The sequence below is a fragment of the Toxorhynchites rutilus genome, chromosome 2, assembly GCF_029784135.1.
Source record: "Toxorhynchites rutilus septentrionalis strain SRP chromosome 2, ASM2978413v1, whole genome shotgun sequence".
Lineage (NCBI taxonomy): Eukaryota > Metazoa > Arthropoda > Insecta > Diptera > Culicidae > Toxorhynchites > Toxorhynchites rutilus.
Genome location: NC_073745.1, coordinates 17789961 through 17804730, shown reverse-complemented (window position 1 = coordinate 17804730; position 14770 = coordinate 17789961). Strand labels below are relative to the sequence as shown.

The following is a 14770-nucleotide window of genomic DNA, read 5'->3' as shown; positions in this document are numbered from 1 at the left end:
AGCTATCTCGCGCGGCTATCTGAAATTTAATTCAGCTGGTGGATGATAATCCAGACGACCGGAGTTCGAACCCACATCAGAGCAGTTTTCACCAAACATCAATCTGTGTCATTTTAAACATTCATATTCCACTCCCAACACAAATCGTGTGTTTTTCAACTGTACTTTGATTGCAATTTTTTTTCTAGAATTCTTCTGGGGTTTATAAAAATAAAGAATACGTAGTGATAGAGTGAAGCTTAGTAAAGCAGTTTTTACTTCAAGAACCGTTTATTTATTGCATTGACACACAATACAGGCTCGAATAAGAGTACCTTCATTGAGACTAGCATGCTCAAATGCAGTTGTAAATTTTCATACATTGAATGAAAATTGTTTTCAAATGTTGTTTGCATGGTCAGGTTACATAGTCCGGATCCGTGTATAATCATCACTAGAAGAACTCCTAAATCTTTTCACCAGAACCTTTGAAAAGTGCATACAAAAGTTGGATGAATTGCTTTTACAGTAAGGAAATTTCCGTTGTTAGTAGTACTGAAAAATATGATTAAATCGCTGAACCTAATTGTCGCTCGATTTATATAGTCATTTCAGATTATAAATTAAGATATTAGCTCAGAATAGTGTAACCTTTCATCAAAAACAGATGAAACCTGATACCTCGAATAGCTTTAACGGCTCAGGATGGAGATTGAGCCATTAATAAACAACTGTAACTGAAATCTTCATATCAACGCGTTGCATTTCTTTCCACCAGGAATGTAAAATTACCCTCGACGACTAAACGACTTCCTCCGGCAGTGGAGGCGATCTGGCGTAGCGGTAACATCCATACCTCTCACGCTAAAGGTCACGAGTTCAATTCTCACTCCCGACATTCTTCCGAAATGGAAGGTAAAAGTGACGAACCAGCCAAATGTGTTGAAAGTCACTATAATACAGAAATAAAAAAAAAAAAAAAACTTCCTCCGGCAGTGAAATTAAAAATATCTCCCAGGCCCACAAATACATTGCATGTTGGGTTTTCTCCCAATAATGGCTCCTGAAAAAACGCGAAAAAAATCATTACTAGACACTGTTTTCGCTCACGATATTTTTAATCACTTGTACAAAACTCGTTACACTTTTACTCAGAATATTGATTTGATACGGATAGTTTGTTTTCATTGATAATTTTGTTCTTAAAGCTGTGTTTATTTTTACCGCCGCAGAGAAAGCGTCATTTTCTACAGCAAAAAAAAAAGTTTCTAATGTTGCTAGTATATATATATATATATATATATATATATATATATATATATATATATATATATATATATATATATATATATATATATATATATATATATATATATATATATATATATATATATATATATATATATATATATATATATATATATATATATATATGTACAACATTTTTCTTCCATTCAAAGCTTACGAGCTTATACGTAGCAAAGCTTATCAATTCAAAACATTTGTGAAACTACGTGTTAAAACTTACCACTTTTTGCTTTGAGTGTTGTTTATCTTTGCTTCATATAAACTGGCTGTCAAATTCAGCTTCGATGTCCCGAATTGTTCGATAGTTATTTTCATGACATATATTATTTTATTTAGAGTAAAAAAATTGTTATGGAGTGCCGAAATCGATTGAAATCGAAAATCTCGTCAATCCAGCATACAATGACTGAGCAATAAGCGTTTGAAATTGGAAATTTTTCACGATGGGATCGACTTCATTTTTAAATTTGTATTCCTAATATGTTCCCGAAAGACGTAATCCTACGTCAACAAATGCGGTAATAGAATTGGCTGCGTACCTAACTCGATAGACCCGATAGACTGAGAAGTGTTCCGAGTAAAACTATTGATTAAAAAACTCTGTCAGAATTGTTTTTGTTTACATCGAATCCTTCGCCAAAGCAAATAGATTCAAATTTGTTTCCCATTCCAAAAAAGACTGATTCCAATAATGGAATGCTGTGTTCCAGATTGTGTCAACAAATTCCAACAGTGGGTGGTTCAATTTCCGCAGGATGAGGAACTGGTAGCACGATGGAAGGCTGCAATTTACGCAGGAACTGGTCAGTATCTGTCGGATGGAAGTTCTACAAATGCTGTTCGCATGGTTTGTAATCTACACTTTCCAATGGCAGATGAAGATAATTATCAGGAACCGCTACTCTTCTTCAGGTGAGTTTATTCCCAGCATTTGTTCTTTTTCGTGTTTAACAATATGAATATTTCTTTTTAGAGACAGCATAAATGTACAAGTAGATAATTGTCGCTTGTGTCTCAGCTATGATACGGTAGTGAATATGCTCGACAAAAATGTCGAGTTTGTTCAAGACTGCTCTCTCCAATGGATGGCCAATAAGTATTTTAACGCAATACTGACAAGCGACAAACCGGACGATCGAGGATACTTCTGTAAGAGCTGTGTTAATCAGATCAACGCAACTCATGTCTTTTATCTGAAAGTGAACAAAGCTATGGAAGAATTTGAACTGCTGCAGCAAAAGATTGCAAAAGAGAATGTCTGTGTGAAGAAACCTGGGGGAATAACCCAAATATCTGATACTCGGACGCCTATCGTAACAATACCTGTAGAAATTGCGCTTGTGAAACAAGAAACCGAAACGAAGCGATATTTGATCGACGAATCACTACATGAGAATGAAAGCGGGCCAATTGAAGGAATAATAATCAAGGAGGAGATTCAGATCGATGAACCGTCATCACCGCAATCGGATGGATCCGAACTTACCTTGCATGGAACGGTAATAACGCGTCAGATCTCTCATCAAAATGAAAGAACAACGCGTTGTTTGGTGTGTGAAAAGTCGTTTGCGTCGACACGAAATCTCGAGCGACATATTATTAATGTCCACCAGAAAGATGTGTATAAATGCAAATTCTGCAATGTTACGAATGACGATGAGCGATTCGTAATCGATCATATTAATGAGCAACATTCCGCCAAAGCATCCGACCTGTTTATTAATTGTTTTGTATGTGGGGAACAATTTCTCACGCACAGATCGGTGAAAATGCACAAGAGGACACATACCGAGGCGGAAATAATGGCCAGCAAGAAGAATCTCGGTGAGAATAGGAAAGCGACTACTTGCAAGGAGTGTGGTGCATCATTTGCACACGCCAAGCAGATTGTAGACCACTTCAAGGAGGCTCATCCCACGGTGGAGTTAGAATTTTATCCTTGCACGAAATGTGATGCAGTATTTTTCCAGCGGAAATCCTTCTTCAGTCACCAATACGCTCATAGCAACAGATACGCTTGCAATCTGTGCGGCAGACGACACTACTCGAAGGCAAGAATGGCAATGCATCAACAGACTATCCACGGGATTCCGTTGCCGAGTGATTTCTACGATACATGCCCGATTTGCAATCAGCAATTTTTCCGAGCTCACGGCTGGGAGCGTCACTTACGGACCCACAAGGATCATCCCAAGGAAGAAAAAAGGCTCGCATGCGAAACGTGCGGAAAGCTCTTCGGGGGTTTGAAACAATTGCGCATTCATGAATTCAGTCATAGTGGGGACAAACCGTCGATCTGTTCGATCTGTGGGAAACGATTTGCCGCGTCGGCCTCGCTGCACCGACACGAGAAAACTTGTCAGGCGAAAGTCGATGCGGAGACTGCAAAAAAATAATTGTTTTTTCTCGAAATGCAATTATTTGTTACAATTAAATTAAGAAAAGTAAATTATATCAATGATTCTAAGGACCGGACTTGCGTTTCGTTCAATTTTGAAAACCATCCTCATCGATGTCACCTGAAATCCCTCATAATCATACAAATCGTCCAAGGTAAAAAAATCTACAACTGTTCAGAATATTTACAATGTTATCGTACACCGAGAACATTCGTATTTCTTTCTTTCTTTCTTTGTTTTTTTTTGTTTTTAAGAGGCTTTAAACTTTCGTATTTCTTGTATAAATCTTACAAGGAGTAATTTTAACATATTGTTGACCTCCCACGAGATTTCTCGTGTTTCGCGCTCCTTCTGTTACGGATGGATCAATAAATAACCTGTTTTCTACACTTGAAGGTTGAATCCTTGGTTTGCCAAGAATCTAATACCATGGACAGACATACAACTGTACTAGCGCTGTACGTGTACAGCGTTGTACAGGTACCACGATAGCATGACACACATACTTTGGTTGTACATTGTACCGCATGTCAGACTGACAAATAGAAGTCTGAATTTATTGCATTGTATTTTCACCGGTGACCGGAATAAATCGCCACAGTAAACAACTGCAACAGAAACAACCGCTTAGAAAAAGTGTAGTAGGCTAGAAATATTTGGCGCGGGAAAAACATCATGTGCCTCACATTTCTATTATAAATTTATTCTCTTGTTCTCGTTTTTCGAAATTTATTCTGAGGACAATGTAATGGGGACGAAGTCCCCATTTGGCGAGGATAAGGAATCGAGGCGGCCCATGCCGCCAAGATGACGCAATCCGAGTCCACCGCCGACCCGCCGTCGGAAGCGGCGGTGTCTCGCACGCAAACCTGGGATCCACTGATTGCCCGGTTAGTTTGAAACATAGGATACGATCCTTTAGCAATGTCCGACCGAGCTCTAGCGAGCGTCGGACGGTATACGTCTGCCCGGGGCGTTACGTTTGCCTGGGGCGATACGTTTGCCCGGTTAATTCTTGTTTTGAAATATAATACCGCGCCACAATATTTATAGCCTACTACACATTTTATAAGCGGTGGTTTCTGTTGCAGTCGTTTTCTGTGGCGATTTATTCCGGGAACCATTTTCACCAATATTTAAATGAAAAAGGTTTTTATTTAGCGTCTAAACTATCGAACACAACAAATATGTTTCCACTCTGAGTTATTAACTCAAGAGAAAGTCAATGAAAAGAATGTATACCAAATGTTTTGATTCGTTTTGTTCATGCTACCCACCACCATCTATGGCGCTGCGCACAGTACAACTGTAGCCACGCACAGCGGTAAAACAGGTCGGTACAGGTACAGCGATTGTACCGAGTTGCTTGCATGGTTTTAGCGCTGTACATGGTGACAGACATACAAATTCGAAGTACAACGGTAGTACAGCTGTATGTCTGTCATAAGTATAACAAGGCCTACCGATGGCTCGCCTTCGTCTCATCCACATCGAAGGAAAAGATCTCATTCGTGGAATCCCAACAAATGAATAATGATGATGGTCCTACCTCTTTCCCCTGCAAAAGTTTGAGCGGAACGAGTTATCTTATTGATAATAATTATTTTACGGTATTTACATTTTTTTCATCAACTAACCAGTAGGCAAGCTAAATTGAAAAGAAAACGGACTGGTTATCTCGCAGGCATAGATTACTAATCGAAAGAATAATTTAAGCCATTATATGAACGTATTTATTCCATGGCATGTCGAGGGAATTTCCAACCCGGGAAGACCCTATACCTACCCAAGCCTAACTCTAGCCGATACTTCAGGCCCATTACTTATCTCAAGGCATGTCAAGAAAATTTCCAACCCGAAAAAATTCTTCACCGATCAGGAATTAAACCCAATACCTATGTCAGCAATAGCCTTGAATAACATTCTGCAAATGTGATCGAGACCAGACAGCTGAGCAAACCTAAGCCTAATTCCAACCAATACTTCAGGCCCTACATTCAACCTGGAGTATAAACGTATCAACCAGAATCTGCAATGAGATCTGCCACAACACAGAAAAATCTCGATATAATTATCTGTCAAGAAGATGAATTTACGAGCATTCCGGTTGAGCTATCCCTAGCTTCCCACTGGTTTTCACATTATACCCCTTGGAATGCTTTAATTTTTCCGCTAAAAACTGCTTTTGATTATGTTCGATCTAAAGTTTTTTGTGGTTTTTGTAAAGTGTTTTGTCTGTCAACGCGCGCGGGCTCAAACTATTGCAGACTTCACAAATATTTTATTTTTTTAATTAATTTAAAAACTAAAAATGAAATACAAATGAAGCGTTCAAGTTTGCCCCGAAAAGTGCTGTCCTTAATATGTTAAAAGGTAATCAGAAAATTCTAGAGCAACATGTCAAAAGGGTCTATCTTCTTTGATCGATTCTCTTCATTAACTTTCTCTTTCGATAACCGCAGTGTTTCAGACAGATTTTGCTCCAGTTTTTCCGTGTAGTTTGATAAACGAGATTCCCTTTCACAATCCTTATCGTCGAAAACATAAAGAAATGCGTTTACCGATGAGGTATTAATGAAAGAGAATGTAAATGAAGAGAATCGATCAAAGAAGATAGACTCTTTTGACATGTTGCTCTAGAATTATTTGAATTTGATAAAATGGGAATCGGGAATAACCCACAAATATTGGTTCCCAAAATTGCACTCGCATGAAATTTGGTATCTCTAATATTGGTTGTGAGCAAGATTTCATCGAATTTGCTAGTGTGACTAAAAAGTTCCATGCAAGTTTTCTAGCAACAAACCACTGTATGAATCAGGGTTGCCATAACAAAATCTGTGTTTTTGGTCTCATAAAATCTTTTTATCTCACTTTTTTCGCAGAAAATCTGTATCGAAATCTGTATTTACCCTAGAGATGGGCGAGCGCTCACGAGCCGCTCATTTGAGCCGGTACGTCAGAAAGAGCGTACGATCCACAGTTCTTTAAAAATGAGCCGCGGCTTTCAAATGTACGGCTCTTGAATGAACCACGGTTCAAAAAAGACCCACCGTGGCTCTTTTTGAACCGCGGTTCATTGAGGAGCCGTTCATTTGAGAACCACGGTTCAAAAAAGAACTGCGGTTCATAAAAGAACCGTGTTACTTTTGAGAGCTGGCTTATTGATAAAGAACCGTGAATCGTACGCTTGTTCTGACGAACCGTGGCTTGCGGCAGTGCGGAAGAAATAAATGTTTCCCATGCTGCTTTTCAAGCGGTTTCATTTATCTGTTTGTATGTTTGTAAATTTTGGCGGATTACATATTTTCTCGAAACCCTATCAATATGAGTATAGGCTGATTTAGACGATGCCAGTCAGCGCTCTAGTTGAAGTATCCAGTGAATAGAGAACAGACACTCTGTTCAAGTTAGAGGCCAATTACTTGTTCGATACTGGTACAAGTAACTTGAACAGAGTGTCTGTTCTCTGTTCACTGGATACTTCAACTAGAGCGCTGACTGGCATCGTCTAAATCAGCCTTATCTAATGAAAGGACTAGACTAGTAGGACACAGTTATTTATGTAAAATGGAAATCCAAGATAGCGGACGTTACAAAATGGCAGACAGTTAATTTCGCCAAAACCCTATTAATTTGGGTATCAAATAAAAGGGCTTGCCTAGTAGATCACAGTTATTTATGAAAAATGTAAATTCAAAATGGCCGCCATCCCAGATGGGGGAAATATGTATTTTTTTCAAAACCCCATCAATATGGGTATCTAATGAAAGGACTTGACTAGTAGGACACAGATATTTATGTAAAATGGAAATCCAAGATGGCGGCCGTTATAAAATGACAGACTACTAATTTCGTCAAAACCCCATCAATATGGGTATCAAATGGAAGGGTTTGCCTAGTAGATCACAGTTATTTATGAAAAATGTAAATCCAAAATGGCAGCCACCCCAAAATGGCGAAATATGTATTACTTTCAAAATCCCCTCAATATGGGTTCTAATGAAAGGACTTGACTAGTAGAACACAGTTATTCATGAAAAATGTAAATCCAAAATGGTGACCGTTACGAAATGGCAGACTACATTTCTTCGGAAAACCCTATCATATGGGTATCAGATGAACGGGGTTGACTAGTAAATCACAGTTATTTATGATAAATCCAACCCGTATATGGGTATCGAATGAAATGATTTGACTAATATAATACAGTTAATCATGAAAATATTCCATTCGAAATATTTTAAAAACGTTTGGGATATAAAACGAGGAGAAAACTGTGTCGTTATCGAAAACTGCTATATTCTCCCGACTGATAATTCGACATGATCAACATTTTATGGATCAAGAGAAATCAGTTCTAGTGATTATAAAAAAAGCTCTGTATAAATTGATTCCGGAGCTGGTAAAACGATCTACAAATCTTGAGTCAGACGAATTAGTAGCCTAACAAATACTGCTAGATCCTCGCTTCAAGCAGCAAGGTTTTGGGGATAACAGAAAGTACAACTATGCACACCAGTCGTTGATAAGGATGCTAAAAATGACATCCATAGAACACACACCTACGCAACTACCACAAATCGTTGGTGATGAAGCGCTGTCATCTGTATGGGAGGAGTTTAATGCATTGGTTGGCAATCTTCGATCCTCACATGATCCAAAAGCTGTTGCAACATCTATTGTAGATAAACATTTAGCGGAACCACATTTGCTGAGACTAAGCGACCCTTCGTTTTGGTGGAATGAAAGGAAATTTATCTCTCCGCGGCTCTATCTTTTTTTTGAAAATAGTATATATTTCGGCGCCTTCAGTACCATATGAGCGAGTTTTTCCGAAAGCAAGACAAGTTTGCAGTGAAAGATGTAGTAGACTTCCATCATATAACATTGGAAAGATAATGTTTATAAATAAAAAAAAAAGAATATCATTGTGATGGAAATATTTCAGAGAAGTAATATTTTTACTTTTCTCTGCACTGATTATTGTTTTAAACCTTATTTTTTACGTCTTCCATTCTTTACATATCCGAATAAACCAGTTCTTGAAAAGAGCCGTCGAGCCGCTCAAATAAGCCGGCTCTTTTCATTGAGCGCACGGCTCTGAGCCGCTCACTGAAATGAACCGTTTTGCCCATCTCTAATTTACCCTTTGTGTTTGTCTGCTCTCAGTCACCACAGCAATGAAGTATACTAATATTATAATTTATTCAACAATGTATCAGTTCAATTTTTGACGTAGGACTACGTCTAACCGGAAGATATAGGGGGTGAAATGGAAATCTAGGCACTGAACAAGCAGGAAAAAATGCAAGATTTGGAACGCTTATAACTCGAGCATTTCTCAATAGATCGCAAAGGTTTTTGCATCAATTGATAGGAAATATATCTACGCATCTATCATAACGAATAACATTTCATTTTTCTTGAGATAAATAATTGAATAATTGTGAAATATCAAACATTGCCCAAATGCACTATGTGCCCATTTTTGATTGGTCCATTTTGTGCTCCTCAAATCGTACCGACCAAAACGGGCAACCAGAGCAGCAGCGAAATAGAATGAAGCACGATTGGAAAGGAAAAAGAAAAAAATTAACGAAACATTGGTCGCAGTCTCACACATGCGTAATTCTTAAGTCAGCTTAAAAATCCCCGCTCCGCTGCCGTAACGATCAGCCCCCTTTTTCAGCCATTCTTTGTGTGGACACCGACTGGACAACATCGTTGCTGGACGAGCTGGACGGCGAGGGATCGAGTGCCTTTCTCAAGGCAAGAGGGCGGAGGTGGTAGCGCTGAATTAGAGTAGAGTAGAGTTTTTAAAGGGCCTTTCTCAAGGCTAGAGACGAATGAACTGCAAAAGTTTAAAGTCTCTAAAATACAATACCTTCCTTCCTTCCTTCCGTAACGATCATTCTCATCCAAACACAAATTGATGTTTTCATAATTTGTTTGCCAGGATCTGATGAGTATGTGAATTTGGCAGTTATTCTGAGCTTATTGATAGTTGGGGACTTTCCCGATTATTCAATTTTCACCAATTCTTAAATTGCTTCTAGATTGAAAGTACAGTAATTTACATTTAGCTCGACATTTAGCTAATTGGATGGACCTGTAATGCGACATATTTAGTTGGACATTTTTTGTATACATAGATCTCGGCATCCATATTATGACCCCACATTGAAAGTCGACACTGTACCACTGTCATCGCAAATGTTCAATTACAGGTTAAAATCGCCTCCAATGCGACACTGAGTGTTTCTCCGGCACGTCGCATTAAATGTAATTTACTGTACAACATGTCACAAGCTGGATGGGAAGAAATTTTCCAACTGTGAAAGCTGTGGCGAATGGCAACAAATCGCTAAACAGGAAGGTTTAGCCGAACAAAATGGGGATATCGAGTGATAGCAAAACAATAAACTCTTTAGATTGAAGATAATTTTGTGATCCTGATAATGACCCGTTTTAGCCTGCATGTGAATCCAACGAGCGAACAAATCGTAATGAATGTATTTTTTTGCCATCGCTCCCTTTTAACGCTCATTCGTTCGTCTCGTTGGACTCGCCCCTCTGGCTGAGTCTGCAGATTTGTCTCTATTCTGTGAGTGTGTACCGCTAGAGTATGAAACACGCGGACCCCAAAAAAATATCTTATTTTCTTTCAAACCGTAAACCCGTAAACCGTAAACCCGTAAACCGTAAACCCGTAAATCGGCATCGTGGACGTAACAAAGGAGGACAAGTTAAGGGAAAGGCAAAGTCTCACTCGAACCGTGCAGGTCTCCAGTTCCCTGTTGGTCGCATTCACTGATTGCTTCGCAAGGGTAACTAGGCCGAACGGATTGGTACCGGAGCACCAGTATACCTAACAACGATTATAGAGTTTCAGCCGTCGGAGTGCTCGAGTTGGCTTGCAAAGCTGCTCACGACAATCAGAAAACCCGCATCAAGGACAGAGCAGCTTCGGTTCGGCGCTCATCAAGGCAACAATTAGTTTCAGTGAGTGGCAAAGTGTTTCTCCGGCACGTCGTATTAAATGTAATTTACTGAACAACATGTCCAATCCGATACTGAGTGGTGGTAATGCGACGTGCCATTGAATGTAATTTACTGTAAAATATGTCACAAGCTGGATGGGAAGAAATTTTCCAACTGTGAAAGCTGTGGCGAGTGGCAAACGCAATAGCTAAGCAGGAAGGTTTAACCGAACAAGATGGGAATATCGAGTGATAACAAAAACACAACACCAAAGGTTCTCTTCAGAACCATCAACATGTTCATAAAGAGTAAACAGTAAACTAATTCATTTTTCAGGTAGATAGGTAGGTATTCACGTAGGAGAAGAAAATAAAACAATATATTTAAAATATATATTTAACAAAAGCTGTCCCCTTTGTATAGTCCTACGTCACTCCAGTTATGTCCCCGACATTACCCACCCGTTTTTTTTTAAACGAATTTTGATTTCTTGTGAGGTTATTCACGAACCAAAACAGCGCTACTGTAAATAAAAGATAACGGTACTCAGTATGAACGAAAGTTGTCATCCGTGCTCGAGGAAAAGATTAATGTATTGCGGCACTTTATAGATGTAAAGAGAATAGTTTTGTATGTTCAAACAGAAAGACAAAAAGCGAAAGACGCCCAACTAATTGTTTTTGTGATATATGAATAATTATAGCAAATGTTTTTAAAAACATAAACACATCGTTTAGTACCGTAAACCGGTTTACAGAAAAATATGAATATTTCTGATTTTTTTTGTTTAATTTACACCCATATATTTTTAAACCAGTACTGGTGCTAACGCCACAGAACGTTTTGAAATTTTTTGTTGTAAAATTTCCTTCAGCTTGGAAATTTTTTAGCGGAAATTTTCAAAACAAAGACTTGGGGTGAAATTGATCAATCTTTTTTTTTCATTATTTTCTAGTGTAATATGCACAAATATACCGTTCTGAATCATATTTCGGACAACAGCATATTTCGAACTCTTTTTTCTAATATCTTGAGAATGATGCCACTGATGATATAACTATCAAATTAATATCACAATTGCTTCTTTAGAATAATCCCTTTGGTTTCACTATCATTTCACATGAGAACTACATTTAAATTATAACATAATCGACAGAAATCGTACAACACTACTCATTATCGTTTGTGTTTGACATTTACTTAGCGTGAGCACGTAGAATTTACCCGTTCATAAATATTTAAATTTCTCCCGTGTTTCATCAGTTCTCATCATCGTTAACAGTTGACTGTGATTGCTTGGAAAGTGTTTCGCAGTTGACTATAAAATATAATCAGGTGTAATGTAATTTTCGTCCAAAAAATTACAAAATAAAGTGTCCGAAATTTGAATTCAATTTCTCCGAAATTTGATTTAGTGTCCGAAGTTTGATTCTAATTAGCTCCATTAAAAAAAAAATTTATTCGATTATTTTTTTAAGTTTTCAATCAAATAGGTACCAAAGTAGAAAGCTTAAAAGCATATTGAACTAATTTATTAAAAATATCAACTAAGTAATACCTGTGCATAAAGTTTAGATCTGTTTTCTGCATCATATGCCTTAAGCGTCCGAAATATGATTCAGAACGGTATAGAAATCCACTGATTTCTTTACCTACGTTCATTTAAATTATAATTCAAGAGTGAGACTTTAGTGATTTATGTCTACCTAAAAGTATAGTCGTGCTTTTTTCATATCTAGATCTAAATTTTGATATGCAGGTAATCCTGAGACCATCCGGTTTGGTCAAAAACCCTCGAAATGGTCATGAATGAGCAATTTTGATCCTCCAAATGATGGGTTCTGTTTATTTTTGGGTTCTGGAACCTAAGGCGCTGTAACTTTTTTCGGCCATATCCCCGGAACCCACGGATCGATTAAGATTAAACTTGAAAGGTTTTTTTTCAAATGAAACTGTTCGCGTCTAATTCGCTTCAGATAGTTCAGTTCGTACACGAAAAAGGAAAAAATAACAACATTTTATGATTTATTTCTGCAGATGATTTTTACTAATCAACGCAGATCTTTTTTTCTCGAATTGCCAGCACTTTTCAATACATCATTTGAGCACTTAGCTTTTGCTTCCTTTTTTTTGTCGCTGTCGCTTTCTCCTTTTGAGGTTCCAAGTTGATCATCTGAATCCAGTTTTTCCTGTCTAATCAAAATTTGCGCTGCATGCTCTGCCGTGACACTCTCTCCTGGTTGTATATCTACCACTCGCTTCCTTTTCGGAATAATAAGATCAATTGGCTTGCCAAATCGTTCCTCCTTAACCCTTTTATTACGACAGTGTGCTTCGCCGAAGTGTTACCCCTGTACGGAGCACTGCGCCTAAAAGTATGCACATCGCGCTGGTGTGATCGAAGAGCAGTATGAATTTCATGTCGTCTAAAGACGACGCTCGTACACACAGCTCGTCGCGCGGATGTTATCTATAGACGACGCTCGTAACGAAAGGGTTAAGCATTGTGACTAGATGTTTCGAAAACTAGTTTTCCTGCTGCTCGTGATCCTTTTGTTGGCATTTTTTTCAGAACAGCATATGAATTCAATGGGAATATTCCTGTAGCTTTGAAACCAGACTTCATATTAGCGGAGCTCCGTGGTGCTACGGTGTTCAGCGTTTTCTTCAAGATGCCCGGGAATTTTTGCTCCGGTACAACACGTTTTTCTCTCTTCCTCCAGCCCTCGAGAGTACACTTCCACGCCATCTTTAATGGTCTGAAGAAACTAACGTCGAGAGGTTGACATAGATGGGTCAGGTTTGGAGGGAAGAAAGCCAGTCTGATATTATTTTCCAGGCAACTTCGAATCACTTTCGATGACAGATGCGAGCTTACGTTATCACCGATAATAACCTTCGGATAGTCATTCTGCAAACCGTTGCAGTATGTAAATGCGACTGAGGCAAACCAGTCCTCAAATGTTGTCCTGTCGAACCAGCCGGAAATTAAAAAATATCTTGTATGTATATTTAAGGTAGAAAATTCTAGGACCGTACCTGATTTGGTGTGATTGTATCGAGATCCCTTCGATCCACCCTCTCTCCAGATAGGATAGAGATGCACTGCAGCATGTACAATGTAAGGTGGCAGCATCTTCCCGTCAGCAGCTCCGGCAAACATCACAGAATAAGCGACCTTCGAATGATCTATAGTGCGGTCCACATGCTTCTGGCCTTTCTTAACACTCACTTTTGTCGATTCTGGGTCATCGGTAAAGTTGGTCGCACCATAATTAATGATATTTCCTGCCGGAATGTTGTTGACTGTCTTTACAAGATTGTCGAAATATGCGCTAACGTCAGTTGGGCTAACCTTGGCGCGGTTTCTCTTGATGTTTTGTGTCACCCGAGATGAGAGCGTTGTCTTCATGCGTTTCATGAATCCGGAAATTCAATCATTACCGGGAAGATTGTTGACAAACATTGTATTCACCAGCAAATTGGATAATTGCAGATAAGTCATTATCTTCTGCCTGACTAAGTATGGTCTGTCCTCCGTTCTTCCGACAGTGTAGTCCATTTATCTTGTTGAATAGTGTTCCGAATGGTATGCGAAACATTTTAGCAGCTCCACGAATGGAATAATTTTCGTTTTTCACTGCTGATATCGCCTTTTCATCTGTTTCGGATGAATGGTTTAAATACGTTCTTGCACCCAATCGCTTCTTGTAATGCCGGATTTACAATCATCCACAATGAGCGCGATTTTTTTTCTTCAATAGCGATTTTTATTCGTCAACCAATCAGAGCAAAGCGCGAAATCACCCATGACAGTGCGAAAAAAAATAGAACTTTCCAAGCTTTGGCTGCGAAAATCGCGTTGCTTTGATAGGAGACACTATATATATCAGACAGGTGGAACAAAATATGCTTGATGGGTGGAACGATATATCGAAATAAATGTTCAGCTCTATACATATGAAACGCTTCATAAAGTGAGTGCTGAATCGATCACCTATTGTAAGCGTATTGCTGCCTAATCATAATTATTTTAACACATTTTTGTTAATATTTGATTGAATTCGTTAGTTTTTCAATTATTAATAATCTGGAGTTTA

At 38.5% G+C, this 14770-nt stretch overlaps 2 protein-coding genes across 2 annotated transcripts; one reads left to right on the top strand and one right to left on the bottom strand.

The window, feature by feature from the left end:
• Positions 1 to 1889: 1889 nt before the first annotated feature.
• On the top strand, positions 1890 to 3755 carry LOC129768703 (zinc finger protein 510-like). Its single transcript, XM_055770506.1, has 2 exons — positions 1890 to 2199; positions 2261 to 3755. The coding sequence occupies exons 1-2, from the start codon at positions 1979 to 1981 to the stop codon at positions 3681 to 3683; spliced, it is 1644 nt and encodes a 547-aa protein (XP_055626481.1). The 5' UTR covers positions 1890 to 1978; the 3' UTR covers positions 3684 to 3755.
• An 8966-nt stretch (positions 3756 to 12721) lies between these two features.
• Positions 12722 to 14324, bottom strand: LOC129765575 (uncharacterized). Its single transcript, XM_055765982.1, has 3 exons — positions 13710 to 14324; positions 13567 to 13639; positions 12722 to 12932 (listed from the first exon to the last, which is right to left on the bottom strand). The coding sequence occupies exons 1-3, from the start codon at positions 14089 to 14091 to the stop codon at positions 12722 to 12724; spliced, it is 666 nt and encodes a 221-aa protein (XP_055621957.1). The 5' UTR covers positions 14092 to 14324.
• Positions 14325 to 14770: the final 446 nt, after the last annotated feature.

Excerpts from the sequence above, each read along its gene's own strand:
- LOC129768703 (XM_055770506.1), top strand. The coding sequence starts at position 1,979 with ATGGAATGCTGTGTTCCAGATTGTGTCAACAAATTCCAACAGTGGGTG. Across the intron at positions 2,200-2,260 it reads GAACCGCTACTCTTCTTCAG|AGACAGCATAAATGTACAAG; the intron begins GTGAGTTTATTC and ends ATTTCTTTTTAG.
- LOC129765575 (XM_055765982.1), bottom strand. The coding sequence starts at position 14,091 with ATGAAACGCATGAAGACAACGCTCTCATCTCGGGTGACACAAAACATC. Across the intron at positions 13,640-13,709 it reads ATACAATCACACCAAATCAG|GACAACATTTGAGGACTGGT; the intron begins GTACGGTCCTAG and ends CTGGTTCGACAG. Across the intron at positions 12,933-13,566 it reads TGCAGAATGACTATCCGAAG|GAAGCGAGTGGTAGATATAC; the intron begins GTTATTATCGGT and ends TATTCCGAAAAG.